The sequence below is a fragment of the Hemitrygon akajei genome, chromosome 5 (assembly GCF_048418815.1).
Source record: "Hemitrygon akajei chromosome 5, sHemAka1.3, whole genome shotgun sequence".
In the NCBI taxonomy this organism is placed as follows: Eukaryota; Metazoa; Chordata; class Chondrichthyes; order Myliobatiformes; family Dasyatidae; genus Hemitrygon; species Hemitrygon akajei.
In genome coordinates this window covers 196604113-196629632 of record NC_133128.1, presented here as the reverse complement: position 1 = coordinate 196629632, position 25520 = coordinate 196604113, and the positions used below count along the sequence as shown (strand labels likewise).

The following is a 25520-nucleotide window of genomic DNA, read 5'->3' as shown; positions in this document are numbered from 1 at the left end:
CATCTCTAGATTACTTATAATACCTAAAACAATGTAAATGCTATGTAAATAGTTGTTGTACTGTATTATTTAGGGAATAATGACAAGAAAAAAATTTATTTCCAACAAAAACATTCAATAAAACATAAAAATATACAACTTCAAATGAACTGAATCAAACACATGGTAAATGACTTATTGGAATAAATGCAGAATGTTACTGTCACTATAAAAATTTAATACCTTGTCTTTCTGTTTCTTTAAATCATATACAGTGGTAGTTCCAAAACCATATTCTTCAGTAAGACACTGCACAGACACACCACAATCAAGCTTCTGCAAAAACTCCACTTTCTGTGTTGTTAATAATGATACATGCTTCCTTCTCTTTTTCTCATTGTTACCCATAGGGGTATCTGCAGCTCTTTTTGATATTTTCATAGTGAAATTAAACACAAAGTCAACAGTGAACACAAAATATCAGTGAACAGCAAATGCACGTGTAACCAGTACGAGCACTGAGCCACAACTGGCAGCCTCTGCTAGTGCTGCCACATCACACCTGAGTGACGTCAGCTGTTGGCGAAAAAAACTTTGGTTTTCGGAGCTTTTTGGTTTTCAGAATTTTGGATAAGGGATTGTGGACCTGTATCTGGTTTAGGTTCCATGACACAAGGTGAAATCCAATCTGAAGTAGAATGCCTAATAATATGATTTTCTAACATATGCTCAATTTCTTGATCAGCAAGTTTACATTTTTCAACATTCATGTGAAACAGATGCTATTTTGTAGGTTTGGCATCACCGACATCTATGTCATGTGAGACCACTGCTGTTCTTTTTGGAACATTAGGGAACAAATCCCAAAACTTCATGATCAACTGCTTCATTTGCTGCTGCTGCTGTGGTTGTAAATGAGCCAGTTTCTCATCAAGGTTTTCTAAAATAGTGGAATTTGGCAATCTAGCCGGAACAATGTTTAAAGTGGGCATCCAGAAAATCTTCAGAGAGCCCAGATTCACAGCAGCTGCTACAAGTGCAGTTGGCATTTCATAATACTGCTTAAGCATGTTAATGTGACAGAACTGCGTTGGCCTCCTTCTATCTGGAGTTTTGACAACATAATCCACATCATTGACCTTGGACACAATTTCATAGGGACCATGGAATCTGGCCTGCAGAGGATTTGTCTGCACAGGGAAAAGAACGAGCACCTTATCTCCTGGCTTTCTTTTCTTTTTACAATATTTTTATTCAAAAGAAAAAAAACAAGATATACAGAGTGCAACACATAGACACATCTCAACATAACTTGTGTACATTCACATATTGTAATAAAATTGATCAAAATGTTATAGCATATCACATAAAGGTATACCACTCTGTAATCAAAAATTTAAAGCTAAGTCATACATCATAAAAGAAATTTTTTATATAAAAAAAGTCAACCCCCTACCAACTACCAAAGAAAAAAGCTGATGGATGATAATAGATAATTAGTAAAAAAAATATTCGCACAAGAAGAGAAGATAAAAATATACATAAAAGTCTGTGCACTGTTAAACTTTATAAATTGGAAAAGTAATTTATGAAAGGTCCCCTGATATCATAAAAAGATTGTTTCGAATTTAAGACTGAGCAGCGGATCTTTTCTAAATTTAAATAAGACATAATATCACGTCGCCATTGAAGATGTGTAGGAGGGGTAGACTCCTTCCATTTAAGCAAGATTGCTCTTCTTGCTAAAAGAGGTAAAAACCAAAACCTGTAGGTTAGGAGTATTTAAAGTTATATCTTCATTTGCAATAATACCAAACAAGGCAGTAAGGGGATTTGGGTCAAATTGGACCCTAAAAAGTTGTGAGAAGATATGAAATACTTACTGCCAAAACTTTTCAATTTTAGGGCAAAACCAAAACATATGAATTAAAGAGGCATCAGCAGAGTTGCATTTATTACAAAGTGGAGAAACATTCAGGTAAAAACTGGATAGCTTCTGTTTAGAAATGTAAGCTCTATGAACCACTTTAAATTGTAGAAGAGAATGACGAGCACAGAAAGATGATTTATTAACCCGTTTAAGAATTTTATTCCATCTATCTTCAGAAATCTGACAATTTAGGTCATCCTCCCAAGCTTTTTATATTTTATCTAAAAAGTCTTGTCTAGAATCAATCAACAAGTTATAGATACCAGTAATAGAACCATTAACAAAAGGTTTTAAATTTAAAAGATTGTCCAGTAAATTTTTTATCAGGATCTATAGGAAAAGTAGTTAATTGGAAACGTAGGAAATCTCTAATTTGAAGGTATCTGTAAAAATGTGTTTTTGGGAGTGCAAATTTATTTGACAATTGGTCAAATGAAGCAAGAGATCCTGAGATAAACAGGTCCCAAAAACACTTAATACCTAGTTCATCCCAATCTTTAAAGACTTTGTCAGTCATGGAAGGAATAAAAAAATAATTAAGGAGAATGGGAGATGATAATGAAAAATTCACTAAACCAAAAAATTTCCTAAATTGAGCCCAAATCCTTAAAGTTTGCTTAACAATTATGTTATCTGTTATTTTATTTACTGAAAAAGAAGAGTATGATCCAAGAAGAGAGACAATAGAGGAATGTTTTACAGAATTAACTTCTAAGGAGACCCATGATGGGCAATCTTTACAATAAATATAATAGGACCAGAAAGTAATATTCCTTATATTGGCAGCCCAAATAGTAAAACCTAAAATTGGGTAGGGCTAATCCACGCATCTCTTTATTTCTTTGTAGGTAAACTTTACTTAAACGAGCTTGTTTATTATTCCAAATATAAGATGTTAAAATTGAATCTAAAGAATCAAAGTAGGTCTTAGGAATAAAAATAGATAAGGCCTGAAAAAGATAAAAATTTAGGAAGAATCTTCATTTTAATCAAATTGATTTGGCCAATTAGGGATAAAGAAAGAGGGGACCATTTAGAAAGCGTCTTTTTTGCATAATTCAATAAGGGGTTTAAGTTTTCTTTGAATAAATTCTTGAAGTTTTTAGTAATTGTTACACCTAGATATGTAAATTGACTTGTAACAACTTGGAATGGAAATTTGGCATTTGATGACATTAGGCATGTAAAGGAAATAGCTCACTTTTATGTAGGTTCAGCTTATATCCTGAAAAAGAACTAAACAGGGAAATTAAAGAAAGAACCAAAGGTAAAGAAGTTTCAGTGTTAGAGATAAAAAGTAAAATATCATCAGCGTATAATGAAATTTTATGAGTAATACCTTCCCTTAATATACCAGAAGTGTCCTTAGATTCTCGAAATGCTATTGCTAAGGGTTCTATAGCTAAAGCAAAAAGTAAAGAACTAAGAGGGCAACCTTGTCCAGTTCCCCGCTGTAATTTAAAGGGCTTAGAAATTTGGGAGTTAGTAATAGCCTGAATGGTAGGAGACAAGTAGATTAATTTAACCCAACGAATAAAATTAGGCCCAAAATTAAACTTTTCTAAGGTCTTAAGAAGATAATTCCACTCAATCCTATTGAAGGCTTTTTCTGCATCTAAGGATAATATACACTCTGATATTTTTTTGGATGGTGAATATATCACATTCAATAACCGACATATATTAAAATGTGAGTAACGATTTTTAATAAATCCTGTCTGGTCATGTGATATAATAGATGGTAAAATATTTTCAAGTCTTTGAGCTAAGATTTTGGATAACATTTTTGCATCAACATTTAATAAAGAAATTGGTCTGTATGAAGAACATTTAGCTGGATTTTTATTTTTTTTAAGAATAAAAGAAGTAAAAGCTTCATAAAAAGATTGAGGGAGATTACCTGATTTAAAGGACTCTGATAAACAGAGGATAAATAAGGTGTAAGTAATGTAGTGAAAGTTTTATAAAACTCCCCAGGAAAGCCATTAGGTCTTGGGGTCTTACCAGAATGTAAAGCATGTATAGCCTCAGCCACTTCTTCATTGGAAATAGGCTGATCTAACTGTGTTAGACTATCAGCAGACAATGTAGGAATGTTGATATTACTGAAAAAAGCATTCATATACGTATCATCTGAAGAGTCAGACTGATACAACTTAAAGTAAAAGTCTTTAAATACGTTGTTAATTTCAGAATGGTCGGATATCTTAGTTCTATTATCTTTAAAAATTTCTGTGATTTGATGATTAACTGTAAAAGATTTTAAGCGATTGGCAAATAAACTACCAGTTCTATCCCCGTGAATGTAAAATTCAGTTTTATCTCTCAACAGCTGTCGTTCAATTGGGTAAGTCAGCAAAAGATTATACTTGGATTGGATTTCAATATGCTTATTATTTATACTTGGATCTGGAGATAGGGCATACTTTCGATCAAGATCTTTTGATATCACTGCTAGGTCAGACCTTTCTTTGTCAGCTTTTTTCTTTATATAGGTAGAGTAAGAGATAATTTCTCCACAAATATATGCTTTAAAATTATCCCAGACTATATTACCAGCAGTATCTCCTTTAAAATTTTCTTTAAAGAAAAAAGTAATATGGTTTTCCAAAAACTTTAGAAATTTTTTATCAGATAACAATGATAAGTTAAAACGCCAACTTCTATTTGGTACAGAGTAAACAGGTAATCTTAAAGCCAGAAGCACAGGTGCATGATCAGACAAAGCAATCTCCTTATAATCACAGGAACATACCAGTGGAAGCAAGTTTCTATCTATAAAAAAGTAGTCAATCCGAGAGTACATATGATGAACCTGAGAGAAATATGAATATTCCTTTTCTTGGGGGTGTAAAAAACGCCACACGTCGAGAATACCACATTGAAATAGAAAAGATTTAAAAAGTAGGACTGAATTATTAGTGACAGGGGTTTTACTTGAAGAGCGGTCTAATATAGGGTCAAGCCAAAAATTAAAATTTCCACCCATCACTAAGGAATACCGATTCAAATCAGGCAGAAAAGAGAAAAGACGTTCAAAGAACAAGGAGTCATCTGTATTTGGAGCATATACATTCGCAAATACGATTAGTTTATTCTCAAAACTACCCGAAACAATAACAAAGCACCTATTTGTATCAGAAATTACATTATGTTGAATAAAGGATACATTCTGATCAAACAGGATAGAGACGCCTTTCAATCTAGATTGGGAGGGTGAGTGAAAATGTATACCCTTCCATCCTTTGAAAGAACGTGAAATATCATCTTTACAAATATAGGTTTCTTGGAGAAAGATTATACAAGTTTTAAGTTTCCGGATATAAGAGAAAATCTTATTTTGTTTAACAGGGTTATTTAGACCTTTCACATTAAAACTGAGTATATTAAGAAAAGAATCCATCAAGTATCCTTTAGTAATGTATAAAAGGTAATCACAGACATGTAGATAGTGAATAAACAAAACAGTAAAAACATCCAATCAGCTTTCTGGAAGAACCCATTTCCCCCCTCCCCCCTCAATTATTAAGGGATTGGACACACTGGAGGCAGGAAGCATGTTCCCGTTGATGGGTGAGTCCAGAACTAGAGGCCACAGTTTAAGAATAAGGGGTAGGCCATTTAGAACAGAGATGCGGAAAAACTTTTTCACCCAGAGAGTGGTGGATATGTGGAATGCTCTGCCCCAGAAGGCAGTGGAGGCCAAGTCTCTGGATGCATTCAAGAGAGAATTAGATAGAGCTCTTATAGATAGCGGGGTCAAGGGATATGGGGAGAGGGCAGGAACAGGTTACTGATTGTGTATGATCAGCCATGTCACAGTGAATGGCGGTGCTGGCTAGAAGGGCCGAATGGCCTACTCCTGCACCTACTGTCTATTGTCCCCCCCCAAAGAGAGAAATCAGCCAAGGGAGGCTGAAGACTAAATCTAATGTTCCCAACCCAAAACTCCGGTGGCTCCAGAAAATATATATGTATAGCTGTGCTGAATAAATGATTGTAAATATATATATACAAAAACAAAATATCAAAGTAAATAAGTTCGCTATTTATGAAAAAAAAACCATGGGAAAATATAAGTATTAGACTCGGTAAAAAGGAAAGACAGATAAGGAAAATCAATAAGTAAAACAACATATACTTGCAGGTGCAAAAAAAAAGGAGTAAAGAAACAAATAGAAAATAATTAGAAAAGGAAGCGGTTTAGATAGCTTCCTACATGACTAACTTAAGGCATTCAAGGGAGAAAAAAACCCAAAATGACAAAATGGCAAAATAATGAAAAAACGAAAAACCAGCAATAAGAAATATAGAATATTGTATACTATTGAAAAATGGTAAAAGACTGAAAGGTGTATAAATAATCAAAAGATAGGAAAAATCTGAGTGAATTTAAGGTAAAGCAAAACACCCTATAGTTTCATTCCTCAGTAATTACTACATGTACACCCTACATAATTACTTTCAGTCACATTACTAAACGGAAGGTAAAAATCAACATAACACTGAGAGAATATAATGTATTGTTTAAAAAGAGCTGTGAAAAAGTAACATTAGAGGACCCATATAAAGGCGGAAAACAGCAAAAGAGAAAATGGATGCAGTCTGCCTGCATATTTTGCATAGTTTGAAAGATAACAAGGTGCCAGTTACTTAATCAAACAAATGATTAAGACTTTGTAAAACCAAGAAACCTTGTTATCAACAAAACGGCAATTACTTGATTGAACACCTGAAATTAAAACATTTAGTATAAAGCAACTCAAGGTTGAATTTAAGAATGGAGACTATGTACAAATTTCTTAGCTTCTTCAGGCTTCGTAAACCAAGAAACCTTATTATCAGAAGTAGTAACCTTGAGTTTACACGGATCTCTGAGAGAAAGGCGACAGCCAAGCTTAAAAAGATCAGACATGATCTCTTTAAAAGCCTGTCTAGCTCTTAGAACTTCCGGTGGATAATCTTGAACGATCCAAAACTGTTGATCACGATATTGTAATATGCGTTTCTTCCTTGATTCACGAAGGATCTGTTCTTTAATCTGATAGTCATAAAAGCGAATGATAATAGAGCAAGGTTTGGCAGGATCCCAATTAGGCGGGGTATCTCGGTGAATGTGCTCAAATTTGGGTAGTTCCGATAATATATCAGGGAATAAATCTTTCAGCATTTGAGCACAAAAATCGATAGGTTGATCACCCTCCAGTTTTTCAGGAAGCCCAAGAATTCTGATATTGCACCATCGGTTCCTGGTCTCCAAATCTGTAAGTTTCTTCAGTAACGCGTCGTAATTTTTAAAGTTGTTCCTTAGAAATTTTCTTGAAACCTTCGATATCCTTCTGCAACACCGACAGAGATTCTTCGTGTAGCTTAATACGAATTTCATGGTCATTCACAGTCTGCTGTATACTTCCAAGTTTCCGAATAAGCGTTTTCAGTTCAGATTTAACCAGGTCGAAGGAATTCTGTAACAAGTCAAACTTGGATTCCAAGTCATCCAGTTTATCCAATTTTTCGAGTCTCTCTGACATTTGTTGAAACATTTCAGTCAAAGTCTCTAAAGTAGCCTCTTTTCTAGAGTGTTTTCTACTCATGGTGCTCTCACCGAGATAGGTTTAAACAGCAAAGTAAGTGAATAATTTCGGAGCATGTAGCTACTGCAACCTACTCCATTACAGCCACCGGAAGTCTCCTCATCTCCTGGCTTAAATGTCCTAGCTCTGGCTCTCTTATCATGCCAGTTCTTTATTTTACTCTGAGCAGATTTTAAATTCTCCCTAGCAAGGTTGCAAGCCCTCTGCAATCTGTCCTTGAATTTTAAAACATAGTACAACAAACTTACATGCAGGTCATTGTTGATCCATTGTGCTCCTAACAATGTCAAGGGATCTCGAACCTGGTGCCTAAACACAATCTCAAAGGGGCTAGAGTCTAGGGACTCTTGCACAGACCCCCTTACTGCAAATAGAAGCAAGTGAACTCCCTCATCCCAATCCTTCTCAAAACAGAATGTCCTAATCATGGTTTTGAGGTAGAATGGAATCTTTTTAAGGCCCCTTGGGATCCTGGATGGTACGCAGAAGAGGTAATCTGTTTGGTATATTACCTGCTGGAATAAACCTGACATAAAATTACTTCCTTGGTCAGACTCGGTTTCTTTTGGCAAACAAAATAGGGTGAAAAATTTTATGAGAGCTTTTGACACAGTTGGAGCTTTGATATTCCTGAGAGGTATTGCTTCTGGAAATCTAGGTGCTATACACATAATGGTTAACAAATACTGATGGGCAGCTCTAGTCTTTGGCAATGGACCAACACAATTCACAATAACTTTAAAAAAGGGTTCACCAAATGCAGGAATAGGCTGTAGTGGAGCCACTGGGGTGACCTGATTAGGTTTACCCACACCCTGACAAGTGTGACAAGTTCGGCTAAATGTCACAACATCTTTCCTCAAACCAGGCCAGAAGAATTGTTTCAAAACCTTGTCCACAGTTTTATTCACACCAAGATGGCCACCCAAGGGCATACTATGGGCCAAGGTTAAAATCTCATTCCTATAGACCTTAGGAACTACAACTTGGTGAAAATTGCCCATTCCTCACTTGCAAGGATATCAGGTGGTCTCCACTTTCTCATTAACACCGCATCCTTGAAATAGTACCCAACTGGCACTTTCTCAATCTCATCATCTGAGAGAGCTCTATCTCACAAAGCAGCAATCTCAGGGTTTCTGGTCTGTTCCGCTATAATCTCCTTCCTGGACAGAGACAAATCTTTATAGTCAGATCTGATACAAGGATCCTGGTCAAACAGTGAAGGAAGGAAAGTCACTGACAGGTCAACAAAACCTGAGTCCTGTTTTGGGCTATCATGGGTCACGGAACCATTTTGCACAAGACCATCTGCATAGGCAAGCTTCTTGGCCATAGCTCAAGTTACTGCGCAGGATGGATAAACATTAGAATCCATCTTCGGATCATCAGTGATTGGCTTAGTCATCAACTGCACTGCAGGGACAACTTTGCCACCTGCTAGATCATTCCCTACCAACAAAGAAACACCTTTCACCAGTAAACTGAGTCATAGTCCTATCTTAACAGGTCCTGAAACTAAGTCTGACTTCAAAATTACCTTGTGCAGAGGTACAGAGACAATGCCGTCCCCAATGCCTTGAATAAGATTCACTTCACCAGTGGCAGTCTCATCACAAAAGTCCAGAACATTGTCCAACAAGAGTGACTGAGAAGCCCCAGTATCTTGAAGAATTTTCATTGGCACAAGAGTGACTCTTCATTCACTGAAACCGATTCCTCTGACACAAAAAGAATGAATTCTTTCCTAACTAGGTCAGCCATCTCAGCCCTTGACAGAGCTTCATCAGGATGTCAGGAACCCTGTGGGTTCACAGGGGTTTCAAAGCATTGAACACAGGCATCTGGAACTACCTCCTTTTCCTTCTTCTTCCTCAGGAGGAAATAATCAGCCATAACATGACCAGGTTTCTTGAAATAGTGACAAGTAGGACCAAAATGGTCCTTTGGTTGCTTCCCTTCATCTTTACCTTTGTCACTATTCTCAGCTTTGACTTCTGGTTTACCCTGATTATACATGCTATTCTCCTGGAAGGTCTTATTTGGGGCAAACTTAGACTTGTGGGTTAGAACAAACTCATCTGCTAACTTAGCAGCTTCTTGCAAAGTTGCAGCATCCTTCTCATCTAAATATGTCTTTGTACCATTATGAATGCACCTTTTAAACTCTTCAATTAAAATCAATTTGTTGTAATCATCATTCACATTTTTAGATGTGCACCATCTTTTAAAATACACAGACTTCTCATAAGCAAATTCCACATGAGTCTGGCTCACAGATTTTCTCAAATTCTTAAACCTTTGCCTATAGGTGTCTGGAACCAGCTCATAGGCTTTAAGCACAGCCTGTTTTACTGTCTCATAGTCAGCTGCATCTTCAACTGATAGGGCAGAATAAGCCTGCTGAGCCTCACCTTTAATTGCACTCTGCAACATGAGAGGCCCATACTCTTTTGGCCACTTAAGACTCTGAGCAACTTTCTCAAAATGCTGAAAGCATTTATCAACCTCAGCCTCATCAAATGGAGGGACCAATCTAACTTCCTGACTGGCAACAAACCTATCACAAGGGACAGAAATTTGATTCCCGAACTTTAACTTCTCTAACTCAAACTGCATTTGCCTTTCACTTTCCTCAAACTGCATTTGCCTTTCTTTTTCCTCAGCTTCTAGCTGCCTTTGTCTTTCCCTTTCAGCAGCTTCTAATTTAAGATGTTCTATCTTTAGTTTTTCCAGTTGTAACTGGAACTCAGCATCAGCTGGTCTACTTTCAGGAAACAGATCTAACACCTCGTCTGCAAACATATCCTCATCTATGCAGGTGCTCAACTATTTTCCTCTGAATCTCTGCTTTTCTCATAGCCTGCTTTACCGTAATAAGTTTTAACTTACTAGCAATGGCCAACAACTCTGTCTTTTTGGCTTTCTGTAATTCCTCAGGAGTTGGTGATGCCAATAATTTATCAATGTCTATTGCTGCAAGCTTCAATCAAAAGGGGAGTAATCAATCAAATCAATTATCAATCAATCTATAAGCTCTAATATGGGCAGATCCGGGACGAGTCCCCAAATTATGTTACGTGCCAGCAGCCATAGACCACAGACACAGATTTTAATGTTAAACAAGTATATTTCCAATACCTACCCAAAATATAGACAATTAAAACAATTGCTCCCCTAACCAAAAGTTAACAGTGCAATACATCTTAGCTCACAAACTGTGGAGGTCTGGAAACAGTTCCTCCCAAGCCTTACTCAAATGGAGTCCCAGGATGGTAGTCCAGAAGGTTCTGGAATCCATGGGAACAGGTACAAGTTTGTGTGAGTAAGGGTTCATAAATCCACATTAAGATGGCACAAGGTGACGATCACAGAGAATTCCAGAGGACAAGTGATCGTCACGTAACACACTGGAAGCATGCAGGGATAATGAGGTGACAGTCACAGAAGATTCCAGAAGTCGAGTGGTCGTCACTTAAATACTAGAGTCCACACAGGGATAACAAAATGACGCCTATGTTCCAAAATCCACATAGGGATATCACAAGGTGACCGTCATGGAATATTCCCTAACACAAGTGGTCGCCATGTAACACACCCGAATCCATGTATGGATTAACAAAAAGTGGTCGCCACAGAATACTCCAGAAATCTGAGTATGGATCATACGAAGTGACAGTCACGTATCCAATATGCACTGTATGCCACAAATTATCACAATCTTCTGGACACGGAGAAATACTGGGAACGCCCACTGCTGTAGTGAACTCTTCAACTAACTCAACTCACTCTCTCACTGGTACCTCACAGTCCATTGCATCATTTAGCTGCAGAATTTTTCAGAAACCTCCTGAACTCATTAGAAAAAGCCTACACTCGTTTGTTATATGACACCATCCCCACGCCTTGTCCAGGCGCACCTAAATGACGCTTACGGTTGATCCAAGCAATGTTAACGTATAACAACACACACACTCCAGTTTCGTTCAATACACACACAAACGCACACACACACCAGTTTTGTTGAGACACTGTCCGGGTGCTGGAGCAGGGACCCAATTGCAGACCAAGTACTGTGCACGCTGTGATGTTTATTGGGTCACAAATCCAGAGGTGCAAAAAATGTCGGTGTCAAAGTTCAAGCGGAGATCACAACATCCAGAGAAATCCATAAATAAGAATCAGGAAAACGCACTGGCACGTTTTGGCAACAAACAGGTGAAAACACAGGACTGAAATACACTGACAATAAACAGAGAGGCAGATGATAGGTGGAGTACAATGATACACAGGTGGCAGCAATACAGATTATAATGGGAAACCGGTGACGGCGGAGTAATCAGTGATACAGGGGCAGGAGTAGGGCAGGGGCGGGGACAGGGGCACACGCAACATGAAAACAAACAAGAATATGGCAATACAAGAATGCAAAATGACAGCTAGGGGGAAATACCGGTACACAAAGAGACCAGCATTCAGCTGGAGATACTGATAATACACATCAATTTTCTTGAGACAGACGATGCACACCAGTTTTGTTGAGACAGATTGTACACACCAGTTTTACTTTTTATTAAGTGCAATTATGAACAATAGCCAGATCAGAAATGCTGATCAAGTCAACTAGTTCTCAAAGAGAACCCTGATAGGCCAATCAGATGGTTCACTGCTGCTCAGTGATAGAACATAAAAAAAATCATATGTACAATTAAGAAACATTAAAAAAAAGTAGAAATACTGGAGTCATGATGTTCGTGATGAAGTCTGCTGGAGAGAAACATTTATACACATGCTGTCCTCCATACTTCAGAGAGATTGAAGGATAAGGTTACAGGGTGACAAAATGTGGCAGGAGCACTTGGAACTAAAAACTAATCCTTACTGGAAGAAAACAGCACCTGATCTTTCTGCACTGTTCTCCAGCAGTTTACGGACTAGGTCCAGCTGGAACATAACTCACAAGTGCTCTTGAAAGTCCGGTATTAACCCTTCCTACCAACAACCAAGCATTGCCATCCTGGTCCTCTTCATGATAGCTTATGAAGAAGCATGTGACTTCCCTCCCAGAGATGATAGGTGTTTGTGCACTTGACTCTTGAAAGCTTGAACCTCATCATCGCAGATGTTTCCAACCACAGCATCTGGAAGGCTGTTCCAAATTCTGATAGCACAGTGAAGGAGGCTTCTATCCAGTGTGTAGGCTCTCACATCAGGCATAGAAACAGCATGAGCAGGCATTGTTTTCTTTAGACGGACCATACACACCAGTTTTACTGAGACAGACCGTACACACCAGTTTTACTGAGACAGACCGTACACACCAGTTTTGTTGATACAGATCGTACACACCAGTTTTGTTGATACAGACCGTACACACCAGTTTTACTGAGACAGACCGTACACACCAGTTTTACTGAGACAGACCGTACACACCAGTTTTACTGATACAGACCGTACACACCAGTTTTACTGAGACAGATTGTACACACCAGTTTTGTTGATACAGATCGTACACACCAGTTTTACTGAGACAGATCGTACACACCAGTTTTGTTGATACAGACCGTACACACCAGTTTTACTGAGACAGATCGTACACACCAGTTTTGTTGATACAGATCGTACACACCAGTTTTGTTGATACAGATCGTACACACCAGTTTTGTTGATACAGATCGTACACACCAGTTTTGTTGATACAGATCGTACACACCAGTTTTGTTGAGACAGATCGTACACACCAGTTTTGTTGAGACAGACCGTACACACCAGTTTTACTGAGACAGATCGTACACACCAGTTTTGTTGATACAGATCATACACACCAGTTTTGTTGATACAGATCGTACACACCAGTTTTGTTGAGACAGACCGTACACACCAGTTTTACTGAGACAGATCGTACACACCAGTTTTGTTGATACAGATCGTACACACCAGTTTTGTTGATACAGATCGTACACACCAGTTTTGTTGAGACAGACCGTACACACCAGTTTTACTGAGACAGACCGTACACACCAGTTTTACTGAGACAGATCGTACACACCAGTTTTGTTGATACAGATCGTACACACCAGTTTTGTTGATACAGATCGTACACACCAGTTTTACTGAGACAGACCGTACACACCAGTTTTACTGAGACAGACTGTACACACCAGTTTTGTTGATACAGATCGTACACACCAGTTTTACTGAGACAGACCGTACACACCAGTTTTACTGAGACAGATCGTACACACCAGTTTTGTTGATACAGATCGTACACACCAGTTTTGTTGATACAGATCGTACACACCAGTTTTGATGATACAGACCGTACACACCAGTTTTACTGAGACAGACCGTACACACCAGTTTTACTGAGACAGATCGTACACACCAGTTTTGTTGATACAGATCGTACACACCAGTTTTGTTGATACAGACTGTACACACCAGTTTTACTGAGACAGACCGTACACACCAGTTTTACTGAGACAGACCGTACTCACCAGTTTTGTTGATACAGACCGTACACACCAGTTTTACTGAGACAGACCGTACACACCAGTTTTACTGAGACAGACCGTACACACGAGTTTTACTGAGACAGACCGTACACACCAGTTTTACTGATACAGACCGTACACACCAGTTTTACTGATACAGACCGTACACACGAGTTTTACTGAGACAGACCGGACACACCAGTTTTACTGAGACAGACCGTACACACCAGTTTTACTGAGACAGACCGTACACACCAGTTTTGTTGATACAGACCGGACACACCAGTTTTGTTGATACAGACCGTACACACCAGTTTTACTGAGACAGACCGTACACACGAGTTTTGTTGATACAGACCGTACACACCAGTTTTGTTGATACAGACCGTACACACCAGTTTTACTGAGACAGACCGTACACACCAGTTTTGTTGATACAGACCGGACACACCAGTTTTGTTGATACAGACCGTACACACCAGTTTTACTGAGACAGACCGGACACACCAGTTTTACTGATACAGACCGTACACACCAGTTTTACTGAGACAGACCATACACACCAGTTTTACTGAGACAGACCGTACACACCAGTTTTGTTGATACAGACCGTACACACCAGTTTTACTGAGACAGACCGTACACACCAGTTTTACTGAGACAGACCGTACACACCAGTTTTACTGAGACAGAGCACACACACCAGTTTTGTTGATACAGACCGTACACACCAGTTTTACTGAGACAGAGCACACACACCAGTTTTACTGAGACAGACCGGACACACCAGTTTTACTGAGACAGACCGTACACACCAGTTTTACTGAGATAGACCGTACACACCAGTTTTGTTGATACAGACCGTACACACCAGTTTTGTTGATACAGACCGTACACACCAGTTTTACTGAGACAGACCGTACACACCAGTTTTACTGAGACAGACCGGACACACCAGTTTTACTGAGACAGACCGGACACACCAGTTTTACTGAGACAGACCGGACACACCAGTTTTACTGAGACAGACCGTACACACCAGTTTTACTGAGACAGACCGGACACACCAGTTTTACTGAGACAGAGCACACACACCAGTTTTACTGAGATAGACCATACACACCAGTTCTGTTGAGAAAGACTGTACACACGAGATCTATTGAGACAGATCGTACACACGAGTTTTACTAAGACAGACCGTACACTACAGTTTTACTGAGATAGACCATACACACCAGTTTTGTTGATACAGACCGTACACACCAGTTTTACTGAGACAGACCGTACACACCAGTTTTACTGAGACAGACCGGACACACCAGTTTTGTTGATACAGACCGGACACACCAGTTTTACTGAGACAGACCGTACACACCAGTTTTACTGAGACAGAGCGTACACACCAGTTTTACTGAGACAGACCGTACACACCAGTTTTACTGAGACAGAGCACACACACCAGTTTTACTGAGATAGACCATACACACCAGTTTTGTTGATACAGACCGGACACACCAGTTTTGTTGATACAGACCGTACACACCAGTTTTACTGAGACAGACCGTACACACCAGTTTTACTGAGATAGACCATACACACCAGTTTTACTGATACAGACCGTACACACCAGTTTTACTGAGACAGACCGTACACACCAGTTTTACTGAGACAGACCGGACACACCAGTTTTACTGAGACAGACCGGACACACCAGTTTTACTGAGACAGACCGGACACACCAGTTTTACTGAGATAGACCATACACACCAGTTCTGTTGAGAAAGACTGTACACACGAGATCTATTGAGACAGATGGTACACACGAGTTTTATTGAGACAGAGCACACACACCGGTTTCAAAGGAGTAATTTACAGTGTTAAATAGATTGTGTATTCCCTGCTAGATACAGAAACCACGACAATTTTGGCACTCGTTTCATTTCCATGTGATTCATAGTCAGGAGTGAATCATTACAAATCCTTTCAATAGGTCTTCTGTCTTTTATAAAAAGCAGAAATTTCTTCTAATTTGAAGTGATTTTTGTTTCAATTCAAATAATGAGCATTTATTCATTCATCAATTAGATAAAACTGATCTTGTTTAAAAGTGAATCAGCTTTTGGTTTACTGAGTCTAAGACAAGCATCAAACGTCCTGTTTTCTGAATCTAAATTTTTCCTCCATATTTGCTCAACTTCTACTATTCTCCGTCATGTTACTGGGGCGGTGTGGGGGCAAGGGATGGGATGTCTGGTGGTTGAATTCTATCATCTTTGCAATTTTCATGTGTTGTGGAAGGAAACTGGAGCAGCTGGGTGAGGTGCACATCACTATAGGGAAAACACACAATCTCCACACAGAGAACAGTGGAGATCAACAACATGCACAAGTTGCAGAAACTGTAAGGCAATAGTTCTTCTAGTGCCTGTTTCATTGTTTTTGCTACAACCTCATTCCTGAAGCTTCATTCATGTCACTTTAACAAAATGTTCCTTATTTATCTTACAAACACAAGAAAACCTGCTGATGCTGGAAATCCAAAGCAACACACACAAGATGCTGGAGGAACTCAGCAGGTCAGGCAGCATGAATGGAAATGAATAAACACAAGAGATTTTGTATATGTTGGAAATCCAAAGCAACATACACAAAATGCTGGAGGAACTCAGCAGATCAGGCAGCACCTATGGCAATGATAAAGAGTCAATGCTTCGGACTGAGACCCTTCAGCAGGACTGGGTCTTGACCTGAAACATCAACTGTTTACTCTTTTCCATTGGTGCTACCTGGCCTGCTGAGTTCCTGCAACATCTGTGTGTGTTGCTCCTTACTTGCTGTGTTGATGAGAGCTTTTTCTCAGCTTTCAAAACACACTGACAATTCAATCTTCCTCCCCCCCATTGTATTAGTCAGTTGTACTTCTCAATGTTTTAACTTATAGACATATTCTGAAAGAGAGACTGAAAAGGAGAAGGGAATGTGGGAAAGAGACTGGGAAACAAATGAGTGAAGAAAGTAAAGAAGCAAAGAATTGAGGAAGGAAGCAAAGTAAACAGAAATGGAGAACATATCATTAAAGCAGAGAGCAAGGCAAAATAGAGGATTTTAAAAAGTGAGGGGTTGCTTTACAATATAAACCACTTCCGCATTTGCACTGCAGAAAGTGACTTTATTCTATTTCACGCTGTGTAACTTACCATTAGCAGCAAGTGTTGTACAGAACGCATTTTCCAATTTTTTCCAGTTTTCCAAGTAGGCCTTGTCTTTATGTATCCTAACTCTTTACATTTGCTACACATTTGGTACTGTGTTTTTAAGGTTCTGATGTAAAGGTGAATAACATTAAGACCATAAGATATAGGAGCAGAATTGAGCCATTTGGCACATTGCGTCTCCTCTGTCATCATACAGACCGTATTGCTATACTGTCAAACAAAACAAAGTCAATTTTATTTTATACCAGACAACGGGGTGACCCATTGGGGCACCCTTTGAGAGAAGGGTAGTGCAGTCTGATGTGACCAGAATGAACATTAAATTTTCCTGAGTGCTATTGGTATCGCTTTGCTTTGGAAATTGAAGAAGAAAACCTCAGTTTATTAAAGAAGAACAACGCGTAGCAAGGCAAATATAGCTCCTCCTTGTTTAATCAAGGACACTTTTGATGGCATCATTTCTGGTTGATCTGCCACCCTTGTGCCTCTCGTTGTCATTCTGGAGATGTGCAGTCCTTTCATCTGCCGTCTCTTCACCTCTTCTGCTGTTTCTTCTTTGTCTCTGATCTTGGAGATGTGCATTTCTCAGCTCCTTTGTCTCTTCCTCTCTCCTCCTCCTGTGCGTGTTGTTGTCATTCTGGAGACGTGCATGCCTCTCCTCCTCTGTCTCTTCTTCTCTCATCTTTTTTGTCCTGACTCTTTGATCCTGGAGTCGTGCAGCCCTGGCCTTATCCGATTCTTGTTCTTTCCCTCTCCTTGCCACTTCCTGACGACGTTTGGCCAAAATGTCCCATTCTCTTTCCACATGGCATAATTAGGCTGACCATATTTTTTTAATGCTAATGCTGGATAGAAGATATGAAGCAGTAACACTAAAGCCTCCAGGATGCTGATTATTCTTGATGATGTGGTTGGTGCTCTCCTAAATGGACGTGATATAGTCACCAGTGTCCTTTGACTGCAGCAAAGGGTTTGATGGGTGTCTCAAAGTACGTCATTACAATAAGATTGAATTATCTCTTATTGATGGCCCCCAAACAGTAGTCTGTTTGTAGGGTGTAAGTTGAATGAAGAGTTAAAATTGGCATGTCGCAAAGGTAATGATACAGTTGTCATGGGGGATTTCAACATGCAGGTAGACTGGGAGAATCAGAATGGTACTGGACTCCAAAAAAGGGAGTTTGCGGAGTGCCTCAGAGATGGATTCTTAGAACAGCTTGTACTGGAGCCTACCAGGGAGAAGGCAATTCTAGATTTAGTGTTGTGCAATGAACCAGATTTGATCAGGGACCTCGAGTTAAAGGAGCCATTAGGAGGTAGTGACCATAATATGATATGTTTTAACCTACAATTTGAGAAAGAGAAGGAAAAATCGGATGTGTCAGTATTACAGTTGAACAAAGGGAACTATGGAGCTATGAGGGAGGAGCTGGCCAAAGTTCAATGGAACAATACCCGAGCAGGGAAGACAGTGGAACAACAATGGCAGGTATTTCTGGGAATAATGCAGAAGGTGCAGGATCCGTTCATTCCAAAGAGGAAGAAAGATCCTAAGGGGAGTAAGGGGTGGCCGTGGCTGATGAGGGAAGTAAAGGACAGTATAAAAATAAAAGAGAAGAAGTATAACATAGCAAAGATGAGCGGGAAGCCGGAGGACTGGGAAGCCTTTAAAGAGCAACAGGAGATAACAAAAAAGGTAATACGCAGAGAAAAAATGAGGTACCAAGGTAAACTAGCCAAGAATATAAAGGAGGATAGTAAAAGCTTCTTTAGGTATGTGAAAAGCAAAATAATAGTTAAGACCAAAATTGGGCCATTGAAGACAGAAACGGGTGACTTTATTATGGGGAACAAGGAAATGGCAGACGAGTTGAACAGGTACTTTGGATCTGTCTTCACTAGGGAAGACACAAACAATCTCCCAGATGTAATAGTGGCCAAAGGAACTAGGGTAATAGATGAACTGGATTAAATTTATATTAGGCAAGGAATGGTGTTGGATAGACTGTTGGGTCTGAAGGCTGATAAGTCCCCGGGACCTGATGGTCTGCATCCCAGGGTACTTAAAGAGGTGGCTCTAGAAATCGTGGACGCATTGGTAATCATTTTCCAATGTTCTATAGATTCAGATCAGTTCCTGCAGATTGGAGGGTGGCTAATGTTGTCCCACTTTTCAAGAAAGGAGGGAGAGAGAAAACAGGGAATTATAGACCGGTTAGCCTGATGTCAGTGGTGGGAAAGATGCTGGAGTCAATTATAAAAGATGAAATTACGACACATTTGGATAGCAGTAGAAGGATCAGTCTGAGTCAGCATGGATTTATGAAGGGAAAATAATGCTTGACTAATCTTCTGGAGTTTTTTTGAGGATGTAACTATGAAAATGGACAAGGGAGAGCCAGTGGATGTAGTGTACCTGGACTTCCAGAAAGCTTTTGATAAAGTCCCACATAGGAGATTAGTGGGCAAAATTAGGGCACATGGTATTGGGGGCAGAGTACTGACATGGATTGAAAATTGGCTGGCTGACAGGAAACAAAGAGTAGCGATTAATGGGTCCCTTTCGGAATGGCAGGCTGTGACCAGTGGGGTACCGCAAGGTTCGGTGCTGGGACCGCAGCTGTTTACAATATACATTAATGATTTAGATGAAGGGATTAAAAGTAACATTAGCAAATTTGCTGATGACACAAAGCTGGGTGGCAGTGTGAAATGTCAGGAGGATGTTATGAGAATGCAGGGTGACTTGGACAGGTTGGGTGAGTGGGTAAATGTATGGCAGATGCAATTTAATATGGATAAATGTGAGGTTATCCACTTTGGTGGCAAGAACAGGAAGGCAGATTACTATCTAAATGGAGTCAAGTTAGGAAAAGGGGAAGTACAACGCGATCTAGGTGTTCTTGTACATTAGTCAATGAAAGCAAGCATGCAGGTACAGCAGGCAGTGAAGAAAGCTATTGGCATGCTGGCCTTTATAACAAGAGGAATTGAGTATAGGAGTAAAGAGGTCTTTCTGCAGCTGTACAGGGCCCTGGAGTATTGTGTGCAGTTTTGGTCTCCAAATTTGAGGAAGGACATTCTTGCTATTGAGGGAGTGCAGCGTAGGTTCACAAGGTTAATTCCCGGAATGGCAGGACTGTCATATGTTGAAAGATTGGAGCAACTGGGCTTGTATACACTGGAATTTAGAAGGATGAGAGGGAATCTGATTGAAACATACAAGATTATTAAGGGATTGGACACGCTGGAGGCAGGAAGCATGTTCCCACTGATGGGTGAGTCCAGAACTAGAGGCCACAATTTAAGAATAAGGGGTAGGCCATTTAGAACAGAGATGCGGAAAAACTTTTTCACCCAGAGAGTGGTGGATATGTGGAATGCTCTGCCCCAGAAGGCAGTGGAGGCCAAGTCTCTGGATGCATTCAAGGGAGAGTTAGATAGAGCTCTTATAGTTAGCGGGGTGAAGGGATATGGGGAGAGGGCAGGAACAGGGTACTGATTGTGTATGATCAGCCATGATCACAGTGAATGCTGGTGCTGGCTAGAAGGGCTGAATGGCCTACTCCTGCATCTACTGTCTTTTGTCTATTAATGGGTGGCAGTTAGATCTGTCCCAATCCTACACATTCTGATGCTGATTAGCAGAATGTGACTGCTTGAAATAGAGCTGTCCCTGCCCTTTTGCTCCGGTTGCTGTCGCTGCTGTGAGCATCGTGAAGCGCTTCTGAGGTTGGCCGTGCACGTGTGTTGCGGTGTCGCGTCGCCATTTCCGTCATGGCTGACATCGGCTCTCGGGTGAAAGTGGGGTTGTTGATTTTGGGGACTGAGCAATGTTATACGAATATGTAACCCTGAACTTTGCCTGCATTCTGTAAGTTATGCATTTTAAGTCAATTTAGCCAAAAATAGTGCCTCTGTAGGGCACCGTTTGCACTAATTGGAGGTCATAAGCAGACAAACAGAGCATGAGAGTTTTAGTAGTATATAGATAAGTACTTTCCATTAACAGAAGGCAATCATAAGACATGGGAGCAGAATTAAGTCATTTGACCTGTCAAGTCTGCTCCGCCATTCAATCATGGCTGATCCATTTTTTCCCCTCCTCAACCCCATTTCTCAGTCTTTTTCCTGTAACCTTTGATGCCGCGTCCAATCAAAAACCTATCAATCTTTGCCTTAAGTATACCCAACGACCTGGCCTCCACAGTTGCAAGTGGTAACAAATTCCACAAATTCACAACCCTCTGGCTAAAAAAAATTATCTGCATCTGTTTCAAATGGACGGCCTTCTCTCCTGAAGTTGTACCCTCTTGTCCTAGACTCTCCCAGCATGGGAATCATCATTTCCATATCTGCTTTGTTTAGGCCTTTCAACATTCAAAAGGTTTCAATGAGATCCTCCAATCACTACCCCCCCCCCCGCCCATCCTGCTAAATTCCAGCGAGAACAGACCCAGAGCCATCAAATGTTCCTTGTATGATAACCCTTTCGTTCCTAGAGTCATCCTTGTGAACCTCCTCTGGAGGTTCTGGACATTCTCCAACGCCAGCACATCTTTTCTTAGATAAGGAGCCCAAAACTGTTCACAATACTCAAGGTGAAGCCTCACCAGTGCCTTATAAAGCATCAGCATCACATCCTTTCTCTCAGTAGGTGGCGTGGCACACGGCAGCAGTGGTCTTTCGGATCTGGTGCTTCTTTAACTTAGTTTTTAATTTAATTTTAAGGCACAATTAGGGTTTAGGGCAATGGATAACAGAGTGACTATCTACCTTCGCCAGATACTGCTACAATACAGAGATCGCTCAAAAACAAACCTTCATGAAAATCTGCTGGTTAGATTGCGCGACCTCGGCTTGCTGAGGGAATCGGGCCTGCAGTCCTCGGAGTCACCTGATGCCGGTGGCCGATGTTGGGGATGTCATAAGCGGTGTGTGAGGAAGCGGAATCGAGGCGGGTGGGCAGGTGTCCGTGCCAGGAAAAAAGCAAACCCTAGCCGGCCAGCTCTCCCATCCATTCTGCTCTCCAATGGACATTAAATTGGACTACATCTGTGGCAACGAAATACTTGGCGGGAGTACAGAAACAGACGGAATCCTGGACACCACTATTCAACTGTTTATTTATGTAACAGATTTTCCCCTCAAACCATCGGACTAACAACCTACTGCCCTCTGCTGTGCCTATTGTCTTGTTTATTTGTTGTAATGCCTGCACTGTTCTGTGTACTTTATGCAGTCCTGGGTAGGTCTGTAGTCTAGTGTAGTTTTTGTGTTGGTTTACGTAGTTCAGTGCAGTTTTTGTATTGTTCATGTAGCACCACAGCCCTGAAAAGTGTTGTCTTGTTTTTACCGTGTACTGTACCAGCAGTTATGGTCAAAATGACAATAAAAAGTGTCTTGACTTGACTTGACTTGTATTCTGGACCTCTTGACATGAATGCTAACATTGCATTTGACTCCTCACCACCGACTCAACCTGCAAATTTACCTTCAGGGTGTTCTGCACACAAGGACTCTCAAGCCCTTTTGCATCTCAGATTTTTTGGATTTTCTCCCCGTTTAGAAAATTGACTGCACATTTATTTCTACTACCAAAGTTCATGGCCATACATTTTTCAAATTAGTATTTCATTTGCCACTCTGTTGCCCATTCTCCGAATTTGCAGCCTTCCTGTTTCCTCAACAGGACCAGACCCTCCACCAATCTTTGCATCATCTGAAAACTTGGCAACAAAGCCATCTATTCCATCATCTAATTCATTTCCATTAGCAGAACTGTTGTACTCGCAGTCTCATTCAGGTGTGCAAACTTACCCAATAATTGAACATAACAGGAACAGTAGAGAGAACCTGCACCGTTACACCTGTCAATTAAATGTTTTACATCATTAAAAAATGTCATTTCTGTTTCATTTCAGTTTCCACATGTATATCATCACTTTTTTGGTTTTGAAATTGCTGCAGGTTCCAATTATTTCAACTAACATGCTGCCATTGTTAACAGGTGAAAACATTTTGAGCTGAACTCATTTATCATGAGACCATAAGACAAAGGAGCAGAATTAGGCCATTCAGCCTAATGAGTCTGCTCCGCCATTCCATCATGGCTGATCACAGATCCCACTCAACCCCATTCACCTGCTTCTCACCATATCCTTCAATGCTCTGATCAGGAAACGGTCAACTTCCACCTTAAATATACTCATGGACTTGGCTTCCACTGCAGTCTGGCATAGCATTCCATAGATTCACTATTCTCTGGCTAAAAAAACATTCATCCTTACCTCTGTTCTAAAAGGTTTCCCCTCAGTTTTGAGGCTATGCCCTCTAGTTCTGGATATCCCCACCATTGGAAACATTCTCTCCACATCCACCTTATCCAGTCCTTTCAACATTCAATAGGTTTCAATGAGATTCCCCCCACATTCTTCTAAATTCCAGTGAGTACAGACCCAAAGCTGCTAAATGCTCCTCATATGCTAATCCCTTTATTCCCAGAATCATTGTGATGAACCTCCTCTGGACTCTCTCCAAAAACAACACATCCTTTCTAAGATATGGGGCCCAAAACAGTTGACAATACTCCAAGTGTGGCCTGAATAGTGTCTTACAGAGGCTCAACATTATCTCCTTGCCTTTATATTCTATTCCCCTTGAAATAAATGTCAACATTGCATTTGCCAAAATATTTAATTACCGGTACTGTATATTTAAAAAACAGAATTACAGAAGTAAGGAGACAAACCTTTCAGTAAACCTATATCACATGAAAAAACCACATGTTTCATTCTGAAAGTAGTTTGTACCACTGGTGTGATGATGCATGCTGATCTCATTCATTGTATTTCAGTTACAAATGATGCACATGTTTAAACTTCCTTGGAAGATCATCCCTATATTTGTATGATTATTTGTATAGATACCTTTATTTTGTTGCTGAAAAATAACTGTAGCATCACATTAAGTTTTAATTATACAATGGTATACTATGAGCGTAGAGATCAAAGCGTTCTGGGACAATTTTTAATTCTGTGATAGCATACTAAGCTAAGTGTGATTGGAACCTGCAATTGGTGTGTTTTCAGGCCGATTGAGTGACCTGGTGCTTTGCTGTCTCTGAGGGAGTTTGGTGAAGTTTGGAGCAGAGCATGCGGCCCGGAAGCCAAGAAAGCAGGAAACAGGGCACAAGATCATGATTGACTCCAATTCTGACTGATCTCAGCATCGAGCAAGATGGAATCGACAAGGATGAGAGTGGAAGGCGAGAGGATTCTCTGTGCCGTCTGTCTGCATGTGACCGGTCTCTCTCTCCCCCCCTCTTGATCACTGCTGCCAGTATCTTGGATCTTGGGCAAGGTTTGATCAACACGGTTTGTGCATTGGGCTCTGCATATCATATTACATGTGTTTCTGATTTCTGACCAGTCCTTTTTTTATTGCTATTTTGTGTGATTTTGATCAGGACTGACTGGCTGTACAGCCGGCAGTCAGCTAATAACACAGCACTAAATTGAACTGAACATTCCTAGACTGTTTCAAGGAATCTGTGGTTTAATGTTTTATATTTTGTGTTTTTCACTTTCTTTTGTTATTTGCATAATTAGTTCTTTGTTTGTTGTGTGTTTGATATTCTCTTTGAAAGGGTTCCATGGTGCTTCTTTGTTCTGTGGCTGCAGACATACTTTGAATTTTTGAGTCAAAGTAAGATTTTTTTTGGAGAAAGTACATGGCTTACCTCATTAGAGACTGCTCAGCAAAAGTTATCTTGTAAAGTTATTTTGTAAACTAATTCCTGCAGTTGTGCTTTGGAATAAGATTGGTTCAGAACAAATGAAGAGTGTTTCACCTGAAGAAGTAGTTACTGCCTATTATGCTGCTAGCATTTAGGGCAGCAATGAAGATCCTCCATCTCTCTCCCCTTCCTTGCCAACTTCTCTATTGTGCCCAGGTATGGTTCAGGGTCCTCATTTCTGCCTCTACAGCACAGCATCACGTTGTCTTTGGTCTCCCACATTTCCTCTACCCTTCAGGGATCCAATGTATTGCTGTCTTGATGATGGAGTTGGCCTCTCTTCTCATTACATGCCCAATTCTTCTCCAATGTTTCCTCATGATGATTATGGCTGTGTCCTCTTGGCGACACTGAAGGAGTAGGGCATAGCTAGAGACATTCCTTAGCTAGAAAATACAGAGGTGTGGAATGACAACAGCTTGGCAAGGTTGTTCTCTGTCATGCGCCAGCATTCTGACCCATACAAGAGTGTGGCCAGAACACAACTCTGCCCCAGCTTCACCTTGGTGT

At 40.1% G+C, this 25520-nt stretch overlaps 1 protein-coding gene across 2 annotated transcripts in view; it reads right to left on the bottom strand.

Annotated features, from left to right (window-relative positions):
• acmsd (aminocarboxymuconate semialdehyde decarboxylase) overlaps positions 1-25520 on the bottom strand; it is a 115953-nt gene that overhangs the window by 75014 nt on the left and 15419 nt on the right. For both annotated transcript variants that reach the window (XM_073047612.1, XM_073047611.1), the window contains exon 4: positions 23033-23082. In XM_073047612.1, coding sequence (XP_072903713.1) covers positions 23033-23082 — 50 coding nt within the window. The remainder of the gene's footprint in view (positions 1-23032; positions 23083-25520) is intronic.